Source organism: Myxocyprinus asiaticus, chromosome 40 (genome assembly GCF_019703515.2).
Source record: "Myxocyprinus asiaticus isolate MX2 ecotype Aquarium Trade chromosome 40, UBuf_Myxa_2, whole genome shotgun sequence".
Lineage (NCBI taxonomy): Eukaryota > Metazoa > Chordata > Actinopteri > Cypriniformes > Catostomidae > Myxocyprinus > Myxocyprinus asiaticus.
The window spans coordinates 18,791,359-18,814,210 of record NC_059383.1 but is presented as its reverse complement, the minus strand read 5'-3'; the positions used below and the strand labels follow the sequence as shown (position 1 = coordinate 18,814,210).

Genomic DNA, 22,852 nt, shown 5'->3' with positions numbered 1-22,852 from the left:
CGCACGTAAAATCAGAGACTATTTATTTAATAGAGACGGACCACTTCTAAATGAACGCCCAACCAAGGAACTCTAGCGTTCAACGGATGTAGAAAAGAAGTCCCGCCTTACAGTTAAAAAAGCCAATCACCTTATATACAGACATCTCCTGTCAATGAACTCGAGAACGCGCATGCGTATTAGCTATACGAGCTGGGAAAATTTCGTTTTTTAGCGTAATATAAGGTGAAGAAGCACAATTTATAATTCCACTTTTGTCATATTTTACTGCTGATTTAAAATATGCTCTTTGATCGTAATCTTGACCAACCGTTTTTGAGTTTTCGGTCTTTTGAGGAACTGCACTGGCATGACTGGAAACAACCTCCCGAGAGCGTTCCAAAGATGGCCGAGAGTGGACTAACTTGCTAAAGAGACTTTGCAGAAAACCTTGGAAACAAAGAATCTGTGTTCCACTCTCGAAGTGTTTCGAAACGTTTATCTTAATTTCTCTCGATTTCGTTTTATTTACAAAAGAGAAAAAAGACAACTGAAAATCCGATATTTTAAGTTCAGAGTAGCCCAAATAGGCTTCTTAAAACATGGCGACTGACGATGATTCGCACTATTATAATGGTGAGTTTGAGCCGTTAGCAAACACGCTAACATCGGGTTGAATTCTTTAACATTAATATGGTTTAACTCTGTTTATTCGCAATTTTGTGGCAACTACAATGCAGTTGTCTTGCTCTCTTGGGTTTGCTGTTGCTTAATGATGCTCTGTAGTTTACGTAATTAAACAGCTAGCATCCTAGCTCGTGCTTTGTTGGTGCGTGTTGTTTTTAAAGTCAGAAGTTTACATACATCTTAGCCAAATAATTTAAGATCAGTTTTCACAATTCCTGACATTTAATAATAGAAAACATTCCCTGTCTTAGGTCAGTTAGGATCACTATTTTAAGAATGTAAACTGTCAGAATAATAGTAGAGAGAATGATTTATTTCAGCTTTTATTTCTTTCATCACATTCCCAGTGGGTCAGAAGTTTACATACACTTTGTTAGTATTTGGTAGCATTGCCTTTAAATTGTTTAATTGGGTCAAACATTTTGGGTTGCCTTCCTCAAGCTTCTCACAATAAGTTGCTGGAATTTTGGCCCATTCCTCCAGACAGAACTGGTGTAACTGAGTCAGGTTTGTAGGCCTCCTTGCTGGCACACGCTTTTTCAGTTCTTTCAGCAAATTTTCAATCGGATTGAGGTCAGGGCCTTGTGATGGTCACTCCAATTCCTTGACTTTGTTGTCCTTAAGCCATTTTGCCACAACTTTGGAGGTACGCTTGGGGTCATTGTCCATTTGGAAGACCCATTTGTGACCAAGCTTTAACTTCTTGGCTGATGTCTTGAGATGTTGCTTCAATATATCCACATAATTTTCCTTCCTCATGATGCCATCTATTTTTGTGAAGTGCACTAGTCTCTCCTGCAGCAAAGCACCCCCACAACATGATGCTGCCACCCCCATGCTTCATGGTTGCGATGGTGTCCTTCAGCTTGCAAGCCTCACCCTTTTTCCTCCAAACATAACGATGGTCATTATGGCCAAACAGTTAAATTTTTGTTTCATCAGACCAGAGGACATTTCTCCGAAAAAGTACGATCTTTGTCCCCATGTGCACTTGCAAACTGTAGTCTGTTTTTTTAATTTTATTTTAATTTTCTTCTCTTTTCTCCCTAATTTGGAATGCCCAATTCCCAATGTGCTCTAGGTCCTCGTGGTGGTATAGTGACTTGCCTCAATCCGGGTGGCGGAGGACGAATCTCAGTTGCCTCCGCATCTGAGACGTCAATCCGCGCATCTTATCACATGGCTTGAGCGCGTTACCGCGGAGACATAGCGCGTGTGGAGGCTTCACGCTATTCTTTGAGGCATCCACACACAACTCATCATGAGCCCCACCAAGAGCAAGCCATATTATAGTGACCTCGAGGAGGTTAACCCATCTGACTCTACCCTCCCTAGCAACCGGGCCAATTTGGTTGCTTAGGAGACCTGGAGTCACTCAGCACACCCTGGATTCGAACTTGCGACTTCATGGGTGGTAGTCAGCGTCTTAACTCGCTGAGCTACCCAGGCCCCAAGTCTGGCTTTTTAATGGCAGTTTTGGAGCAGTGGCTTCTTCCTTGCTGAGCAGCCTTTCAGGTTATGTTGATATAGGACTCGTTTTATTGTGGATATAGATACTTGTCTACCTGATTCCTCCAGCATCTTCACAAGGTCCTTTGCTGTTGTTCTGGGATTTGTTTGCACTTTTAGCACCAAACTATGTTCATTTCTAGGTGACAGAATGCATCTCCTTCCTGAGCGGTATGATGGCTTCGTGGTCCCATGGTGTTTATACTTGCGTACTGTTGTTAGTACAGATGAACGTGGTACATTCAGGCATTTGGAAATTGCTCCCAAGGATGAACCAGCCTTGGTTCATCCTTTTTTCTGAGGTCTTGGCTGATTTGTTTTTATTTTCCCATGATGTCAAGCAAAGAGGCACCTGAGTTTGAAGGTAGGCCTTAAAATACATCCACAGGTACACCTCCAATTCAGTACACCTCCTATCAGAAGCTAATTGTCTAAAGGCTTGACATAATTTTTTGGAATTTTCCAAGCTGCTTAAAGGCATAGTTAACTTAGTGTATGTGAACTTCTGACCCAGTGGAATTGAGAGATAGTCAATTAAAAGTGAACAATTGTTGGAAAAATTACTCGTGTCATGCACCAAGTAGATGTCCTAAACGACTTCCCAAAACTATAGTTTGCTAATATAAAATCTGTGGAGTGGTTAAAAATAGAGTTTTAATGCCTAAGTGTATGTAAACTTATGACTTCAACTGTATATGAGCAGTTAGTTTAGACAAACTTAGCTTATAATTAACGTGTTTCACTTTTTTTTATTCAGGGTTTTTGTGAGAGACTGTGAAAATAAGTCAATTTAGTAGCAAGACAAATGGGCCTCATGGTGCAGTAATGTGTGTTTTAGGTCACGCTGAACTGCGCTGAGATATTGTCCATCTAATGTACATTTATGCATTTGGCAGACGCTTTTATCCAAAATGACTTGCAGTGCATTCAAGGTATACGTAATTTAAACATATTGCAAATTTAGAAACTTTGCCCTTCAATACCTGATTCAACTGATAAGATAATTTGTATGCGCCGTGTTGTTGGGAGGGCCATCAGGAGCAGGTTTTGAAACTCTGCTGCACATAAAGCTAATCATTGATTCTTTATTACTTTGCGAGCACCCAAAGCCAAATTACATCAAGTCAGAGCCAAGTCACTGAAGAACAGAGTCTGTCAGCTGAACACAACCAATCTTCAAGAGGAAAAAAGACACAAAGTAGTATAAGAACACAATTACCAAAAGTTAATCAAGGAAAAAGATGTCAAAAGACTGAAATTTCTAAAATATTGAAGTGAAAGAGAACAACTTCTCGTTAGCTTATATCCTAAATGTAGAAATAAAGGGCATGTACCGGTTTTGCCTACATGATATTGAATAATTACATTATTCAGTGGAACTGCCGATCTTTCACAAGTTTTCCTTTTGAGCGTACACATGACCAGACTGTTTCACAAGGTGCCGTCATTCTAGACTTACTCATATGTTTTTATTGAAAGGGGAATTGCTACCAACATGTGATTTTTGTCAGACACCACTGTCTATAAAACACATTTTACTGGAATGTCTTACTTTTAATGTTACTAGGCAACGTGTTTACTCAAAGTTTTTTAGTGGATGTTTTCAAAAATGTTTCACCATGGAACATTTTTAATTGATCAAATATTGAAATTAAAGATCTTATTTAATGTTCATTGTGTATATTACTGTATTATATATTGTGCATATTACCTTTTAAAACTTACCTTATAAGGTCAATATTACCTTGATCTTGCCATGAAAATAGCCAGTGATGCTGACATGGCAATAAAAATAAATAAATATTACTTTGCGAGTAACAAACCTTCTATTAGTGTCCAAGAAGTGGTATCAGACCTATGTTTGTTTAAAGGGGTCATGACTCATGACATGAGGAATGACATTTTCCTTTATCTTTTCACATGTAAGAGTTCATTGTATGATAAAATCATGCTGTAAGTTTCATAACTCAAAATTTCCTCCTCACTGCAAAAAGAACATTTGCTGAAATTAAGCTGCCAAAAGGACTGGTAGTGTAATTCCTCCACATTGTAATGTCACACTGTGGTAGACATTTGCATCTGACTGCCTCCCACAACAACACATCAATGCCTACTTCACCTTTAATCACTCCTGTAGCCTAGAGAGCCAATCATAACAGTGGGCATTTACTGTCCAGTTTTAAAGGAGAGAAGCACCAAAACTGAGTGTTTCTGACAGAGGGTCAGAATGAGGGTTGAAAATGATCATGTTTTACAAATATTTGACTGATTTTGTTGAAAAAAACTTTACTAATATTATAGGTGAACCTCAAGAAGCATTTTAAAATAATACAAATAGGCATGTCATGACCCCTTTAAGACACACCTTATCACACCTCTGACTAATTCATCTCACTTGCCTCCTGCTGTCTTTCAGAGCACGATGACCGCGTTGGAGGACCAAAGCGTCGCAACCGGAAAGGCAGAGGCCCTTTCAGAGCACCCATGTACAGTGATCAGATGTCCAGGCCGAGGCATCGAGGGGGTCACGGTGGGGGTGGAGGGCCTGGTCCCAGGTCAAGATTGCACGATGATGATGGAGATGTGAACATGGCAGAAGTGTCACAAGACAGTTGCTCCCAGCGCAGATTGTAAGCACTGTGATGCATGATTTTAAGTAATCGTTAAGGTATATGTCAGGAATTTAGATGTTTTTAAATACTTTTTTTCAGTAATCCATATGGGCGGCCACAGAATCGGCGCGATGAGCGCAATCGCAAAGGCGGACGAGGAGGTGGTGGTGGAGGAGGAGGAAATGGAGATAGTGGGGGTCACAGAGGTCATGGATCTAGAGGAGGAGGCAGTGGCGGCGGTAGTGGTGATGGAATCCGCAAGAACTGGTTTAAAATAACTGTTAGTACATTAGACATCAATTATAAATAAGTTAAGCAGTTTTAAAGCATGTTTATGACTTGTGACCTTAATGGCATAATTTGTTGTACTTCTGACCTCAGATTCCTTTTGGGAAAAAATATGACAAAGATTGGCTTCTGCCAGCGCTTCAGAACCTCTGTTCCATGCCATTCCATGCAGTTCATGTAAGTATCTCACCCAAGTATTCACCCAAAAATGTAATTTCTTTTGCACAAGTGCATGAGAGAAGCTTGTTCACTGTGGCTCCTGTGTTCATGCGTAAGTTTGAGTTAACACTAAAAGTTTCTATAAAATACATTGAAAATAATACATATTTCTGTTGCATAGCACATAATGCAATGCATATTGTGAGACTGTGCTAAGTGTCTTTCTCCTCTGGTCTTTTCTGTCACAGTATCACACAGATGGCAACAGGGCCCAGTTTTACATTGACGACTCCACAACTGCTAATGCTTTGGTTAAAGTGTCACGGAAAATAACAGACAAAGATGGATACAGGGTAAAATATGCACTTTGACTACACCAGAAGTAACATAATGGTAGAAAAATGTTTAAAATGTAGTCCATGTATTACATCAATAAATATGGTGTTTTGAAATTGCATATATACAGTATATTGTTACATGTTTGTTGTTTACATGCCTAATTTGTACTATTTACAAGTTTTACTTAAATATGTAGAACAAGTGCTAAAATGCTACTGTCTCTTTAAGACCTGTGGCAGGGACTTTGACAGTATGTTTGTTTGGTTGAATGGCTTCTTTACAGCATACATGCTATGTTTGATTAGAATTAAATTTTTGTTTTGTTGTTTTTGATAAATAACTGACTGTATAGAACAGAAAGGATATTAAAAGAGACATTACTAAATAATAAATGGTTTGCTTGGATCTAGTCTTTGGGCTCACATACACAGAAAGAGTGAAAAGATCTCGGTGCTGAACTTCTATGCCACAACACCACTCAAACGCTGGAGAGTGAAATCTAAAAAATTACCAGACATTTTTGTAGCAAATGGGAAGTATTTACGCACATCTGATTGTTGGGGATTGCAGATAGAAACAAAGAGCGATCTTGGCATTTTAAGAATCGACATTGGGATCGTACAAATTAAGTTTAATTAGAAAATCTACATTTTTGCCCAGCCCTAGATTCAAATGCGTGAGAGAAGACCAACATGAAGAGAGAAACCGTGAATCCTGCAGGATCAATTTGTCTCTTTCGTGCCTCATAGAAGCGTCTCTGACCACTGAAAATATCACGATATATCACGATACATGGATCATAAGTATCCATACAATATCGTGAGAAAAAATATGGCGATATATCGATATTTCACTGTAGCGACACAGCTCTAATAAAGACTTAAATTTGAAATAAGCATATTTGATATACATTTTTATGTGAAGATTGTGCTAGAGTTGTTTGTGAGTTTAATTTTGTCTCATTGTCTTGGATGGATAGGTGTCAGTTCTTATGAACAGCTGCCCGCCACCCACTTTGATTAATGTTGATCTGAAGCCTGAAGATCTGGAGCATTTAAAGGTGAGTGATGATTACTTGGTTATCTTAGAGAAATAAGAGCCTAGAGGTCACTGGAACATGCTAATGCAGATTTATCAGGTGAATTGAATTAGTGGTGGACCGACATGGGTTTTTCAGTTACCGATATGATGTATAGAGAGCAGTATGGCTGATAAACGTAATTACATTTCACAACAGCAAATCAGATGCACACGAAAATTTAAATAAGTAAAACAAACACTTATTTAATGCAATATTTACTCAAATTTGCATAAACTTGAAAAGAAAGAACCTTGAAAACAGAAAGTGTTGACTATCCATTGACACATCTATTGGTAGATTTTGGAACCGACACAAGGGAAAGTAATCACTTCTGTTAATCGGCCAAGCGAATACAGTTATCGGCAGATGCTGATGATCGTAAAATGGCCAAATGTTGGCCAATTAATCAGCCTGGCTGATATATCGGTCAATCACTAAATTAATTTTAATTCCTTTTCTTTACTACGAGAATCTTTTCTGCGATGCTAAGTTTATTTTATATGCAGCCAACTTTTGGTGCTTAAGGGAGTTGCTCTAGTTTTAGACGGTCAGCGTTCGAGTGTCAATGTTTACTTGAAGATTACTGATTTACACTGACTCTCCTCTGTACTTTGATGTTTTTTATTAGCAATGCATGGCAAAACGCTTTGATGGATCTCAACAGGCTCTTGATCTGAACAACATCAGAGTTGACCCAGGTAAAACTTTCATACAGCCTTCTTTCTCCATACAAAAACTTCCTCTTCACTTTGATTGGTTAAGGGCTGTTGCTAAAATGTGTCCTTTTGCGGCAGATTTGGTTTCTCAAAACATTGAGGTCACGTTGAATAGGAAGAACTCCATGCAGGGGGTCATCAAAATTATTGAGGAGAACATTCCTGAGGTATGAAATGAAGAGATTCTGAATGTATTCTCAAATAAGGGGATAGTTCAACCAAAAATGACAATTCTCTCATTTACTCACCCTCATGCCATCCCAGATGTGTATGACTTTCTTTCCTCTGCTGAACACAAATAAAGATTTTTAGAAGATTATTTCAGCTCTTTAGGTCCATACAATGCAAGCGAATGGTGACCAGAACTCAGAAGGTCAAAAAAACATTTAAAGGCAGCATAAAAGTAATCCAGTGGTTAAATCTATGTCTTCAGAAGTGATATGACAGGTGTGGGTGAGAAACAGATCAATATTTAAGTCCTTTTTCACTATCAATCTCCTCCTTTGACCAGCCCCAACCAGTAGGTGGCTAAATGTGAAAGTGAAAGTCACTTCCACACCAGAATGTGAAAGTGAAAGTGGAGATTGATAGGAAAATGGACTTAAATAATGATCTGTTTCTCACCCACACCTATCATATCGCTTCTGAGGATATAGATTTAAACACTGGAGTTGTATGGATTACTTTTATGCTGGCTTTATTACCTTCTTGGACTTTCTGAGATTTGGTCACCATTCACTTGCATTGTAAGGAACTACAGAGGTGAGAAATTTTTCTATAAATCTTCATTTGTGTTCTGCAGAAGAAAGAAACTAACACACATCTGGGATGGCATGAGGGTGAGTAAATGATGAGAGATTTTCATTTTTAGGTGAACTGTCCCTTTAATTCTCCCAAAGCTCAGTACATTATTATGTAAATTGATAAATTGAGGCAGTCATAAAAATAAGGAGTCGTATGTGTTTTTTTCTCCATTTACAGCTGCTGTGTCTCAACTTGAGCAACAACAGGTTGTTCAGGCTGGATGACTTGGCTGATATTGTCAACAAAGTTCCCAACCTGAAGATTCTCAATCTTTCACACAATGAGGTATGATTTTGCTCACAGAAACTTGTAGGTTTACCTTTTATAAGAATCTTTTCCAATATCCAGGGATGCAAACTATTCACCTTTTGGCTAAAGTTACCTTTCTGAAGCTAATTTGCCCAAATTATTTGGTACAATCTAATTAAATTCTACTTGAAAGGGGTACTTAAACACTTAAAACAGCTTCAAATCCATAAACAAATTAAATGAAAATATACCGCCTGGAACACCTGCTATGAATTTCCCTGCTTTTTCACCTCTCATGAGTTTGCATTCCTGAATTTCAGACTTGCTCCAATGTGTCCTGTTTTTTTTAGCTCAAGACTGAGAAAGAACTTGATAAACTGAAGGGTCTGAAGCTGGTGGATCTTTCATTGGAGAGGAATCCTCTGTGTGACCACTTCAAGACCCAGGCGGACTATGTCAGGTCAGTCTTCGCCGCAGTTTGTTTTCTGTGCAACACAAAACACAATAGCAGAGTGTGTGTGTGTATGCATTTATTGATGGACACGTGCACAAACATACCCCTTGTAGTTTTTCTATTAGTCTCAATAGACCCACCTTGAGGCACTGAAAAGAATGCTTTTATACAAGACTTCAGAGAGAGGGTGATAATGGCATTTTTAAAGACAAAGGTAAATTAGAGTGCCAAAATGATGGGATGTTCAGTATCCCTTTAAAGTTTTCCCTGGCCACCAGGGAAGTGTATGATGTTTGTGTATCTATAACTGGCGCCTAAATCCACTAGACGCAAACTGAAATTCATCAGCTTATCTGGAATAACAAATGTCAGGCAGGAGAAAGTCTGGCATGTCAACGTGACATTTGTAAGGAGAGTCCTAGTATGAATTATCCTTAATTCTGTAGCTGTGTTCTTTTTATCACATTTTAAAGAACAAATTAAATCAAAATTGACCCTATTTCTTAATTGCATCTGGTCAGTGCACATTATTCTAAAGAAAAAAAGCCATCATATTCATCTAAATGTAATAACTTTCTCTGCCTCAATTACTTTTCTGCTGATGTTGCCAAACTGTATTTAGCTGGGGAAAAATATCAGACAATTATATGATAGCCTTTTGTGATTCACTGTGTTGGTATAGGACATGCACATTTCATGATGGATGAAATCAAGCCCTCCTTTACATTATTTTGGGCTTATTGTTCTGTTTCGCCCACCAAAATACCCCACATATTTGAAGTTAAATGGGGATGGGGTTGGAAAAAATCGTAAGGAATTTATTGATTCCGGTTCCTTAATGATTTTTTTTTTTGAGTGTTTCTTGAGGAAGAATTATTTGGAAATAAGAAATGCAATTATTGTTGCATTTACTGCTGTCAGCAACCTCAGAACAGATGTAATAAAATCAGGAATAATTTTTATACAGTTCTTGCAAATGTGCATTTACACACTTTTTAATGCGGCACAAATGCAATCCAATACTTGGTTCTAACTGTATATTAAATAATACTAGAAAATGGTAATGTTTTATTAATGCGTTCATTTGTTTATTTTTTACAATATACCACTAATTATATCAAAACTCACTAATGTGCATCTTTAACTACACACCGACATATGAAAAACCAGACAGTAATTTCCCTGGCTTAAGTCTCGCAAACCTTAAGAACCTGTGACACGTAGCCGTTCTATTTCAAATGCTCAACTATTGTGCATGTCACATTGGTATAGAATTGCGTTTTTGTGTTCCAGTAATGTGTTGCAGCAAGACTTAATGTCCATCGTGAACACCTCAGGTTCTTATTTGTATTTTTCATACTTTTGCTTTGCTCATTCTCACTGTTGCCAGCCTTTCTTGTCGATACATCTTGGTTTAATCACTCAACTGTTGGCCTTGTAGCACTTTGTACAGAATGCAGCTCTTCAGCATCTTTTAGAAGAGAGAATATTTTAGCATATTTTTAACCTTAATCAGCTCATATTTTACTTCATGCATTAGAAATAGATTTAGGGAGCAGCTTTAACATATGTGACCTCCCCCGAATGTCTATGGATAAGTTGGCAGAGAAGGAAAAAAAACATACCCCTGGAAATGCACTCAAAGTACATGTACTTGTAAGTACTCCACCTTTGTAAAATGCTGGCACCCTCCTCCCTCCCTCCACCCACCCTGCACTGCATCTGATACCTGGAGCACTGCTGCTGAGTGGCCAGTGAGAGGCTGGTTAGCCAAAGACGGGTAAGATCCCACCTTTTAACTTTGGGACAACCTAAGGCAGGCACAGCCGCAAAACTGGCCACGGCAAGCAAGTTGGAGATGAAGAACACAGCCAAGGGAAGAAGAATTGACTTGTCTAGGAGGAGATACCATGGGTGGAGAAGGAGAAGGGAAGGTTTTTTTTAAGAAAAACCTTGTGTCAGGCACTGCTCAGAAACTGAGCTTTGGTTCCTTGGTGCACAATATAATGAATATTTGGAGAGTAGAGACAATTATATTCTCTCTCCCTGTTTCTATTTTCTGAGACGGAGGATAGTTGGTCAAAGTGTGCACTGTGACTACATTCATGATCCTCGTCCTAGCCTACTTTGGAGGAAAAACATCAGATCATCAATTCTTTAAAAAATCCAATCATATTGGAGGAGGATCACAGGAAACAAGTTCCAAATTTTCATTTCAATATAGAAATAAACTAAACATAAAATAGACTTGGTATCAAATTACAAACATGAAAAGGTGTCTGGGCTCAATTAAAGCTTTAATTATATTCTTGAATAATTGCCCTGCTATTCTTAATTTTAATAGTAGGGTCCAAATTAAGTAGGCTGTATATCCCATACACCTTTTTAAGCTTTGATGCATTCTGATTTATTATACTGTGTTCTGTACACAGGCTCAGGGTTCACCTTTTGTACTTTTTGACATCCTTCTGGTCTGGTCTGTAACTATATTTGTTCTTTGACTCTTCTTTCCTCTATGACTGACCCATAGAATCTAATCACGTGTTCCAAACTGTGTCCAAATGCCAATATTCTTCATGTTTTAGTCCCATGTAGGACCTAGTGTATTCACAATCCACTCACCACAGCAGGTCAGAGAAAACCCTATAATCACAATAGCATCTTCTTAGTTACCTGTAGTATCTTGTATTCATCTTGCAATAGTCATTTTCAGAACTGCAGCACGTTTTTAGATATTAAGGTGCACCGTGAACAAGCATTTTTAATTTACCAACTCAATGTACCAACAACTGTGGATCTGAATGTATCTATGCCCAATGTCCTACGTTTTTAAAAAACATGAACCCGTAAAACTTTGGCAGGGCATCGGGGCGAATCCCAATTGAAAGTGATCATCCCTATAGTGATCATCCCTATGTGCTACTTACTTCGAATGACAGCTCTCTTTATGTGGGCACTCTGAAAGGACCATGAAAGTACAGAATGAATGAATGTACCCTTCGCTAATAGACTTGTAAAAGGACTCTTCGTGAAAAGTGGCGCCCTCTTCCTGCAGTGCCCTTCAAGGGCGCAAAACTGCCATTTGGAAAAAGCTGAGTGATCTGGTCACAGAAAGTCAAATTTATCTCGCCTCAACCATCAAACTCCACTTCCACTTGGTACACTCCCCAAAATGCATGAAAATACTGATTGACTGATTGTGTGAGTGTTCGCCAAACCTCAACACCCCCACCTCCCACTCCCTTTGCTTGCCCCAACCTTTGCCAGCCTGCGTGTGTCTGTGTTTCCGCCTGAAAGGGGTACCGGTGGTGAGTATTGAGGATGGGTAAGTACCATGTATCTGGGGGCGGGACAGGAGGAAGTTTGGAACAGGACTTTGGCTATCATTGGCGCTCAGTTGCCCAGATTTTCATTCTCACAAATGCAAAAACTTGATTAATTACTGGGCAAACCTTCACTATTTGTTGAAAATGAGAAGAATGTGTAAATTTCATTACAACCTTTTAAAGCTTTTAGAAAACAACAGTCACTGAATTACAGTACGCTGTCAGATTGCTAATGTCTCAGGTGTCTAAAGCCTGATGAATAATCAGCTGTAAGTATGTTTCTCATAGGCTGTTCTGATTAAAGCCACTTTTAATCTTATTTGTTTTGCACTTAAAATGGCCCAGCTCACATATTATGACTGTGTAAATGAGTGTTTGTGTGGGACTGTCTCATGAGAGTAAAGTCCCTAAGCTCGAATGTGCAGTCTGTACTAATTGTCTCTCTTGTGTTCTGTCTTTGTGATTGTTGGACAGTGCCATTCGGGAACGATTCCCCAAGCTGCTCAAACTGGTAGGAAATACACTGCGTTTGTCTTTTGGTGGAATCAAGAGTGTGGTGTTATTTGCATATTTGCTCGATAGCAAGTGTTCATTATGCATCCAATACATTATTTTGTCTGTTTAATGTCTAAACGATAGGATGGACACGATCTTCCACCCCCCATTGGTTTTGACTTGGAGGTTGCTCCTGCAGTTCTGCCCCCTTGCAAGGTGCTTGAAGTTTCAAACCACATAGTGTTAAAATAGTTTGATCAAATTCCCATAAGTTCTTCATACTATAATACTCTGAGCTTATCCTCTCTTTGTTTTACATTGACCGCAGCCTAGTTATTTCTGCTCAGAGGACATCAAGAGCATCATCCTTTGCTTTCTGCAACAGTACGTATTCTTAAGCCCTTATAATGTGCACCTGGAATGAGACTGATATGTTTAGATCACAATTCTCATATATCTGAACTTGTTACCATCTTCCAGGTATTACAACGTATATGACTCAGGAGATAGACAGCCCCTGCTGGACGCCTACCACGATGGAGCTACTTTCTCCCTCAGCATTCCCTACATTGTACAAAACCCTTCAAAGTACAGTCCTTTCTCCCTTTATCTCTACTGCTGTTGACTCCTGTTTAGCAGTATGATCTGTACATCTGATCTGTATTAATGACTACTAGTTAGTGGTTTTTTATTTGTGGCTTCCTGTTTTTGTCTGCAGAAGTAATTTAGGGGAATATCAGAAAGACAGTCGCAATATTAGGCGCCAGAAAGACCCCAGTAAGTAATTTTCCGATGTCACAATTTTTGTGGAGATTGACTAATCTACATATACACCGATCAGCCACAACATTAAAACCACCTGCCTAATAATGTGTAGGGCCCTGTTGATGAGAGAGGTCAACAGAGAAAGGCCATACTGTTTTGAACTGACAAAGTCTATAGTAACTCAGATAACCGCTCTGTACAATTTTGGTGGGAAGAATATCAGTGTGGCGCTGTTTTGGTGGCACGAGGGGGACCTACACAATATTAGGCAGGTGGATTTAATGTTGTGGCTGATTGGTGTAGTCTCTATATATGCTATTTTGCTGTTGCAATTTTGTGTGTTTTTGAAACATGATAGGATTAAATTAGAATTAAAACGGGTTGTGCTGTTTTGTCTTCCAGCTTCACGGTATCGTTTGCTGAAACATACACGATTAAATGTGGTAGCTTTCTTAAATGAGCTCCCCAAAACCCAGCATGACATTGCTTCCTTTAACGTGGATGTCAACACCTACACAGTGAGTCAAACTTTCAGTTCAGCTCGCTGCCTTTGTCTTTGACATTGCCGATTTGGCGTTGTCGTTCTAATTCCTCTTTGTTTGCAGGCAACACTATTGGCATTTTCAGTCAGTGGAGTTTTCAAAGAGGGTGAGTTCCTCTCTTATACAGAATTATTCAGAATCTTTCTCATTAGATTCTGATCAGTGAGACTGTGAGATTCATCCTAAAAATGTTTTTTTTTTTTTTTTACTGTTTAAGTGGATAGCAAATCCAGAGACTCATTCAGAGCTTTCTCTCGGGTGTTCGTTGCTGTGCCTGCTGGAAATGCAGGGTAAGATCTTGCAAACAGAAATCTTGTTTCATACCATAAAGTTGTCAAACTTCTACGAGGGATATCTTTGGCTTTATAGATGCTTCATCGATCATATCATCAGTCATTGTTGTAATCTATTTTCAACCCATCAGTTTGTGCATTGTGAATGATGAGCTGTTTGTTCGGAATGCCACTATGGAGGAAATTCAGCGGACTTTTGTTGCCCCGGCCCCCACACCATCCAGCAGCCCTGTACCCACTCTGTCTGCCCCCCAACAGGAAATGCTTGCTGCCTTCTCTCTAAAGTCTGGCATGAACCTTGAATGGTCTCAAAAGTAAGGACTAAAGGCTGGTTTATACTTCTGCGTCAGACCTATGCCTTGGGCTTGTGGTTTGCTTTTATAGTTCTGCGTCATTCCGCAAGTACAGAGCCAGAATGCTAGTGTATTGAGAAAAAATGCCTTCATTTCTGAAATAATTATAGATTTCACAAACAAAATCGGTGTAATTTGTGGATTCAAAAGTATTTATTAAATTATTGTAGCATTAAAAATAAGTTTATCAAAGTATGTGAACGATAAGATTTAGGTACAAATTATTTGACATTTTGTCTGCCATGCAGAGAGAATAAATCGGGCATATACTGCATGCTTGCTCTTGATTCGCTTAAATAGTAATAAATTAATATTTTAGCATGCTTTTGACGCTATGTGCCATTAGTTACTAAATCATCAAATGAATAACTACTTGCTTGACAACCGACCACAAATTTGGTGTTGTTTATAGAATAGAAACTGGACTTTACAATGCATGTAGGCATGACGAACAGGTGCTTTTTAATTTGCTTTCAGTTCCGTTTTCATAACTGATGAAAAATTATTATTTACTGTAAACTGTACTGTCAAACATGTGGTCAAAACACTGTACAGATTGGAAAGTTCTCCAGTATAAAACAAATATGGGTTCATTCACATACCAAATACATATAGAGTTAAAGCCAGAGAAAAGAAGCACAGTCTTTGTCTGGTTTTCACTTTCTGCATATAAAAACACCCGAGTCCAAATACAATGTCATATGATGCATAGATCTTAAAATAATCTTGGAGGAAATGCAAGGCTATCTTGTACCTTTTTTTCTGTCATCCTGGGGAACGGGCTTTGGTTACAAAGCAGACCAATCACAGCTGTTGTGGTCTGCATTGTCGTGACACATAGTTACACTTTTGTAGAGGAGCAGGCTACAGTGTGGGTTACACGCAGAAGTATAAATTGGCCTTAAAGCACTTAAACTTTAATCTACTACACTAGAAGACGTTTTATTGCCATTGCTTCTGCAAGATTTATAAATCCACATTTGTTCCGTGTGTTGATTCACATAATAGTTCCCTTAATTGTGTAATGGCATGACTCAGTATTATGAGAGGTAGTGCTGTTAAGGTCAGAACTTTTAAGACTTTCTTGTTGTTCCAGGTGCCTGCAAGATAACGATTGGGATTTTGACCAAGCTGCACAGATCTTTACTGGCCTTAAGGTACTCCAGCATGCCTTTCTCAGCATGGTTCAAAAAGTAAATCTGTGTAATGCAGACTGTTTAAGGAGAAAACAAAGAATTATTCATTTGACAAGTGTCTCGTTTCATTTTCAGGCCCATGGGAAGATCCCAGATGTTGCTTTTGTAAAATAAAGAGTGATTGTTGGAGTTTCAGCTGTGTTGTCATGTCTACAGATGTGACTAATAAAGTACTTCATTACTTGTATTTGTTTTAAAATAAATGTTACCTTATGTACTAATTTGAAAGACTGTTTTCTTGTGTCTGCAGCTGAGAAGAAAATATAAAACTTTGTTGTAATATCTTTCTCCATAAGAAAAAAAAAAGCTCAACACGTCATTACTGCATCATAGGAGCACTAGTATGCTATTAGCCTTTTACCTTTATATGGCAGGGAATCCTTAGACAATGGTTCAGTAACACTTTACAATAAGGTTCTATTTGTTAACATTAGTTAATACACTATTAACTAACATGAACTAATGGTAGCCCTTTATTTGACAGTACTGTTCTACATTTACGTACTATATAATTACAACTACAGTAATTACTATGTACTAACCCTAAACCTAACCCCAACCATATTAAGTACATTACCTTATATTAGGTAATGTTACCTAATATTACTCAGTACTTTTTTGGGTAAGTACATGGCAAGTAATACTGATAGTACACATACTGTAAAATAAAGAGCAACCAAACTAACAATTGTATTTTTATTAACTAACATTAACACAGATTAATAAATGCTGTAAGAAATATGTTCTTAAATGTTAGTTCATGGTACCTAATGAATAAACTAATGTTAACAAATTGAACCTTATTGTAAAGCGTTACCAAATGGTTCTTAAAAATCACAATCAATTGGATGCAATGGTATGGAAAACTTTTATTGCAGCTGGAGCAACCACAAGAAGTTACATCATGTAAAAGAGCCAGGGACTTGTGCGATGTACAGCCAAAAGTGCATTTATTATTATTACACCCCACTCCCAAAATAAGAAGCACTGAACTTTTGCTTACATGTAAACATGTCAGTTACTCACTTTGGATTCCCCACAGCACATGCAATAGTTAGAGTTGTTCATTGTTGAGTTTTTCGATAACACTATTTTTGGAATGACAATTGGTCTGTCAGCACTATTAAATAAGAGTGATCTACTGTAAAATGTAAACTTGTTTTAAATTTCCCCCAGAAAGTTTGAGGCCAAGCTGCAGGTCAGACCTGTCCCATCAGGCTCCACACTGAGCTTCTTGACCACTCCGTCTTCAATTAACATGGCGTACCTACACACACACATACAAATGACATCAGCACCATTCTAGTACAGACAATTCAGGAAGTGAAAGTTTTACTTCCATATGAAAATATTAGGGGTAAGAATATAAGTGTATCTGTGTAGGAACAAATTAATGTAAACTATGCATGCAGTGTGCTGTGAGTGACAAATCTGAATTATATGTAGCAGACTATGACTAAATATACCATCTTCTCAGCATTCTCTCCTCTAGTTATCACTTGGCTAATTATCCATAGGGGACCTCAACATCTAATGAGCTTTGCTTTAATTGTAGCGGTCAACATTTTAAATTTGGTGTTTGTCAGAATTCAGGAAGACAATCATCTCACCTTTGAGACCTTAAATTCCCAAGCACCTCCATCAAATGATCATTGTTCAGAAAGAGATCCACTGCCTTAAAAAGATGAAAAGAGTAAGTGCAAGATTCTTGTTGGACACATATCCCAAATGATGACTCCACCAGGACTGAGCCTTGACCATCACAACACTATGGCCTCGATCAAGTCCCTTAACCCCAGGATGCTCTGGGGAGATTGCTCTTGTAATAAGTGTATAAGTCGCTTTGGATAAAAACTTCCTAACTGACAGGTAAGAACATAAGTCAGGTTTATAATGTTGTCTCACCTTGGTGAAAGCTCCAGTGGGGTCAGCCAGCAGCCGCACCTACATTAAATGGAACACAATGACTAAATAAATCAAAACATTTGTGTCAACTGCCAAGATTTAGTTGTAAACATTTATGATAAAAAAGGGGGGAGAATTTGCCCACCTTGCCATCTGCTCCGTTTGCCTTGCCCCAGGCAGACATAACAAATACATCATTGACAGAGATGCAGGCAATCTCCTGAACACCTTTGGCCCTCAAATCTGCAGCCATCTGGATGAACCCTGGGAGATGAGTCTGAGAAAACATGAGATTGTTTGGTCGGCACTAGAATTTTTGCTCGAAAAGAAAGACATGAGCATACAAAACCAAGCAGTTAAAGTTGGGCTGCACGATTACGACGAAAATCAAAATTGACGATTATTTCACTTGATATTGTAATTGCGATTATTTTGATTACAATTATTTTTGAGGCAACTGCATGCCATTTTCTTTATGAAAGCTACACATCCAAAACAAGCTGAGAACTGTTCCTCGATTGTTTTATTGCATACAATGTTTTGTTTACATTTTAAATAAATTATACTCAGAAAGTGCAACACACTATGAGAATATCAGGTTGTGGTTTCTGATATGCTAATAGACTCATTTAAACCGATTTTCTTATTGTCTTTTGCATTCATGTACATAACAGACCAAAAAATGTTGTAAATAGAAAATCTTGACACTACAGGAATAGACTGAAATGTAATTATGTAATTGACACTTTTCATGATTAGTTATTTGCAGCAGCTGTAATCATATTCTTGATTATTATTATTTTGGATTAATTGTGCAGCCCTAAGGGCTCCCTAACTTGTTAAGGGAGGGGCTAAGACCAGGTTTTGTTAATGCCAGCAGATCTCACTTGTTAGTACCTTTGAACATCCAGGAGTGAATGCCCCTGGCACGCCAAACAGCACTCCTTTTTTGCCCTTAAAGAGGTCAGACATTGAGATTTTATTCCCTGGGTCTTCCTCGTGGACCTCAACAGCGGGAAGAGCTTGACCAACCTTAGAGGGAAAAGAACAGCGCAAGTTAATCAAACAGCTTAATTTCTGAATACATTATTTATTTATTGGTGAGCACAATTCATTGCACATCAACACAACCACTGACACAAGAGCTCTGTTGACAGCAACTGCTCCAATTTCAGAGATCATGTGCTGTCATTTACTAACAACTTTAATATTCTGTTATGCCTGATTTGTGCTATGGCTTTAATTCTTATAATTTTGCTGGATAAATCTTAGGTGCAATACAATAACAGCATGCATTTTCTTCTCACAGTCATTGGACACTTTCACAAAATTTGTATATTGATTATTAAACATTAAACAAGTAATCTTAAATTACCTTTGACTAGAAAAAAGTAATTACATTGAAATGCACATTTCACACTCACTGCGAGCACGTCAGCAGTTATATTTTTTACATTTTTGCATCCGACGAACATCTTTGATTCTCTTTGATCGTCTAGCGCAGGAGGGACATGTTTTTACAAGATGTTAAAGGAATTTTCCGGGTTCAACTCAAGTTAAGCTCAACTGACAGCATTTGTGACATAATATTGATTACCACAAAAATACATTTTGACTCCTCGCTCCTTTTCTTTAAAAAAAAAAAGCAAAAATCTGGGTTACAGTGAGGCACTTACAATGGAAGTGAATGGGGGCCAATTTTTCAGCGTTAAAAGACTCACTGTTTCAAATGTATAGCCACAAGACATAAAGGATATGCGTGTAAACATGATTTTAGTATGATAAAATCCCTTACTAACCTTTTCTGTGTAAAGTTACAGCCAGTTTTACTACTTCGTTGCCATCAACAAACCCTAAACCTCTAAAACAACTGTAAAAAATTACAATTTAAACAACTTTACAGCTCAAATAATACATTAATTTTAACCGAACAATTAATGCAAGTGCTTTTATAAAATTATAAGCTTCACATTGCTGCCTTTAAACCCTCCAAAAATTGGCCCCATTCACTTCCATTGCAAGTGCCTCACTATAACATCGATTTTTTCTTTTTTTTTTTAAAGAAAAGGAGGGACAAGCAGGAAATTATTATTATTATTTTGGTCATCAACATTTTGCCACAAATGCTGTCGATTGATCTTAACTTGTACTGAACCCGGAATATTCCTTTAAAAAGAACTCCGACGCGTCTTGAGACATCTGCGTTCCATTCAAGGCGCGTGCTCGGTCTGACCAGTCCCTCGACGCTTTCATTATATTCAAAGCTGAATAGACAGCTTCGTTGATTACAGTTCAAGCGTACTGATTTTGTCACTTTGCTCACATGCAGTGTGGGTGTCAGGCCTACAAGGAAATATTTTCCTTCCTCAATAATGAACTCCGGCTTGACTCTAATCGGCCACAACATATTTGAATATAAATCAGGAAAACAAAATCGCAACAAACGTCCGCCTCCTCATTCTGGGCACGTAATATAAATAACACCATTAAAAAATAACCCGTGCAATTGAAATATGCGCAATAAAATAATAATGGCCGCCACGCTATTCAAGAAGTACTGCTTTTAATTTAAAGGTCACGCGCAAGCGCTGACAATAATCTTTTCTCCGGTTGTCAACGGTCTGTTTTCTCACCTGAATCGGCATGCTGGTGATGCGTGTTGAGTGCAGCAGTCTAATGAAGTGGGAGACAGGGACGCCTTTCTGAAGAAGCGTAGAGGAAATCATTGGTTTATATATCAGCTGAGACTGGTGCAAGAGGGCAACTCAACACCGCCTGCGGGAATCCAGTCATCCAGCGTCACGCCTCCATCTTCCCCACCCCGTTTAGTAAAGGGGATTTTAATACAAGGACTTGCTCGCCGGTGACTACTCTTTGTTAAACTTTATTAACTTAATAAGGATAATATCACTGTTATTATCAGAGTAATTAATTGATTCACTAACTAAGTGTTATTCAAGTTGAAACCATTTCATGGAAAATCTGGAAATCACTGACTTCACCCTCACTAACTGCCTGGCTGAATATCTTATTTTTTTCATGACTGATCCGGAATGCATGTAGATTAATATCACAACCAAAATGTCTCATTTTTTTATGCTTTTTATGCTTAATACTACCCCCCCCCAACAAACACATAAATATAATTAGGTGCATTATATTTTTCACAAAAACACTGGTGTTAAAACAGTTATTTTATATATTCTGCTTTTAGTGTATCAGTAGGAAATATCAATTTTATATTTCAACATTCAATTGCATATAGAATCGAAAAGAAGAAAAACAAGGAGTCCTGCAACATGATGGTATTGCCCCCCACAGAGCCCGAATCTCAACATCATTGAGTCATTCTGGGATTACATGAAGAGACAGAAGCAACTGAGACAGCCTAAATAGAGAGAAGAACTGTGGCAAGTTCTACAAGACGCCTGGAACATCCTTTCGCAAGTGAGCGCAAGTGTACCTAGGAGAATTGATGCTATTTTGATGGCAAATGTGGTCACACCAAATATTGATTTAGCTTTTTTTTGTTTACTGGACTTTATATGACATTAATTGTTAAATGAAAACTATATATGGCATTATTTTTGAAGACATCCTCACTATGCAACTTTTTTCACAAGTGCCGAAAAATTTTGAACAGCACTGAATGTCTAAAATGATGTACACTACATAATATTATGACTCCAGTCATATCAGTAACTCAATAAAAGTGGTTTAATTTTACATTGAGCGGATCGCCCCCTCTTGGACACTGCCATGTTGACAAGCCTGTGTCATGCAATGGACTGAGTTACTACTACTTATAATAACATAAATAACAACATGTTTTTTTTTTTTTGTTTTTTTTTTTATATAGAGCTTTGGGCCAGTGCTCAAACATTAAAGTGAATGTAAACCAAACAAGGAAACCAAACAATATAACAACAAATACAATATACTAAGGCTGGGTATCGCCAGCCACCTCACGATACGATACAAATTGCGATACACGTCATGATACGATATATCGTGATACATTAAGGTATCATGGTTCAATTTGCTTTTAATTTCAATTGATTTGGGTATAGTTCAGTTATAATGTCCATTTTGATTGCATACAGTATGAAAGAAATTCTCTTTCAGCTAATGCTGTTATTCATTATACAGGGGACCTTCTAACTAATTACGGACATATACACTGGCGGCCAAAAGTTTGGAATAATGTACAGATTTTGCTCTTATGAAAAGAAATTGGTACTTTTATTCACCAAAGTGGATTCAACTGACCACAACGTATGGTCAGGACATTAATAACGTGAAAAATGACTATTACAATTTGAATTTGAAACTATTTCAACGAGTTCTCATCAGAAAATCCTCCACGTGCAGCAATGACAGCTTTGCAGATCCTTGGCATTCTAGCTGTCAGTTTGTCCAGATACTCAGGTGACATTTCACCCCACACGTCCTGTAACACTTACCATCGATGTGGCTGTCTTGTCGGGCACTTCTTACACACATTACAGTCTAACTGATCCCAAAAAAGCTCAATGGGGTTAAGATCCATAACACTCTTTTCCAATTATCTGTTGTCCAATGTCTGTGTTTCTTTGCCCACTCTAACCTTTTATTTTTGTTTTTCTGTTTCAAAAGTGGCTTTTCTTTGCAATTCTTCCCATAAGGCCTGCACCCCTGAATCTTCTCATTACTTTTGTACATGAAACTGGTGTTGAGTGGGTAGAACTCAATGAAGCTGTCAGCTGAGGACATGTGAGGCGTCTATTTCTCAAACTAGAGACTCTGATGTAATCCTCTTGTTTAGTTGTACATCTGACCTTCCACATCTCTTTCTGTCCTTGTTAGAGCCAGTTTTCCTTTGTCTTTGTAGACTGTAGTGTACACCTTTGTATGAAATCTTCATTTTTTTTGGCAATTTCAAGCATTGTATAGCCTTCATTCCTCAAAACAATGATTGACTGACAAGTTTCTAGAGAAAGCGGTTTCTTTTTTGCCATTTTTGACCTAATACTGACCTTAAGACATGCCAGTCTATTGCATACTGTGGCAACTCAAAAACAAACACATTCATTTAACGAACCAAATAGCTTTCAACTGTGT

The 22,852-nt window shown here is 38.1% G+C and overlaps 2 protein-coding genes across 2 annotated transcripts; one reads left to right on the top strand and one right to left on the bottom strand.

Annotated features, from left to right (window-relative positions):
- Window positions 1–142: 142 nt before the first annotated feature.
- Window positions 143–16,068, top strand: LOC127430635 (nuclear RNA export factor 1-like). Its single transcript, XM_051680531.1, has 21 exons — window positions 143–615; window positions 4,592–4,805; window positions 4,887–5,067; window positions 5,169–5,252; window positions 5,483–5,587; window positions 6,553–6,633; window positions 7,283–7,352; window positions 7,449–7,537; window positions 8,352–8,459; window positions 8,774–8,883; window positions 12,678–12,714; window positions 12,843–12,914; window positions 13,027–13,082; window positions 13,179–13,286; window positions 13,417–13,475; window positions 13,866–13,981; window positions 14,069–14,111; window positions 14,223–14,295; window positions 14,430–14,612; window positions 15,748–15,808; window positions 15,923–16,068. Exons 1-21 carry the CDS (start codon window positions 582–584, stop codon window positions 15,959–15,961), a joined length of 1,923 nt encoding a protein of 640 aa, XP_051536491.1. The 5' UTR covers window positions 143–581; the 3' UTR covers window positions 15,962–16,068.
- Window positions 16,069–16,696: 628 nt separating this feature from the next.
- prdx5 (peroxiredoxin 5) lies at window positions 16,697–20,552 on the bottom strand. The gene is made up of 6 exons (XM_051680532.1): window positions 20,386–20,552; window positions 18,650–18,784; window positions 17,898–18,029; window positions 17,753–17,791; window positions 17,458–17,522; window positions 16,697–17,114 (listed from the first exon to the last, which is right to left on the bottom strand). The coding sequence occupies exons 1-6, from the start codon at window positions 20,476–20,478 to the stop codon at window positions 17,009–17,011; spliced, it is 570 nt and encodes a 189-aa protein (XP_051536492.1). The 5' UTR covers window positions 20,479–20,552; the 3' UTR covers window positions 16,697–17,008.
- Between the last annotated feature and the right edge of the window lie 2,300 nt (window positions 20,553–22,852).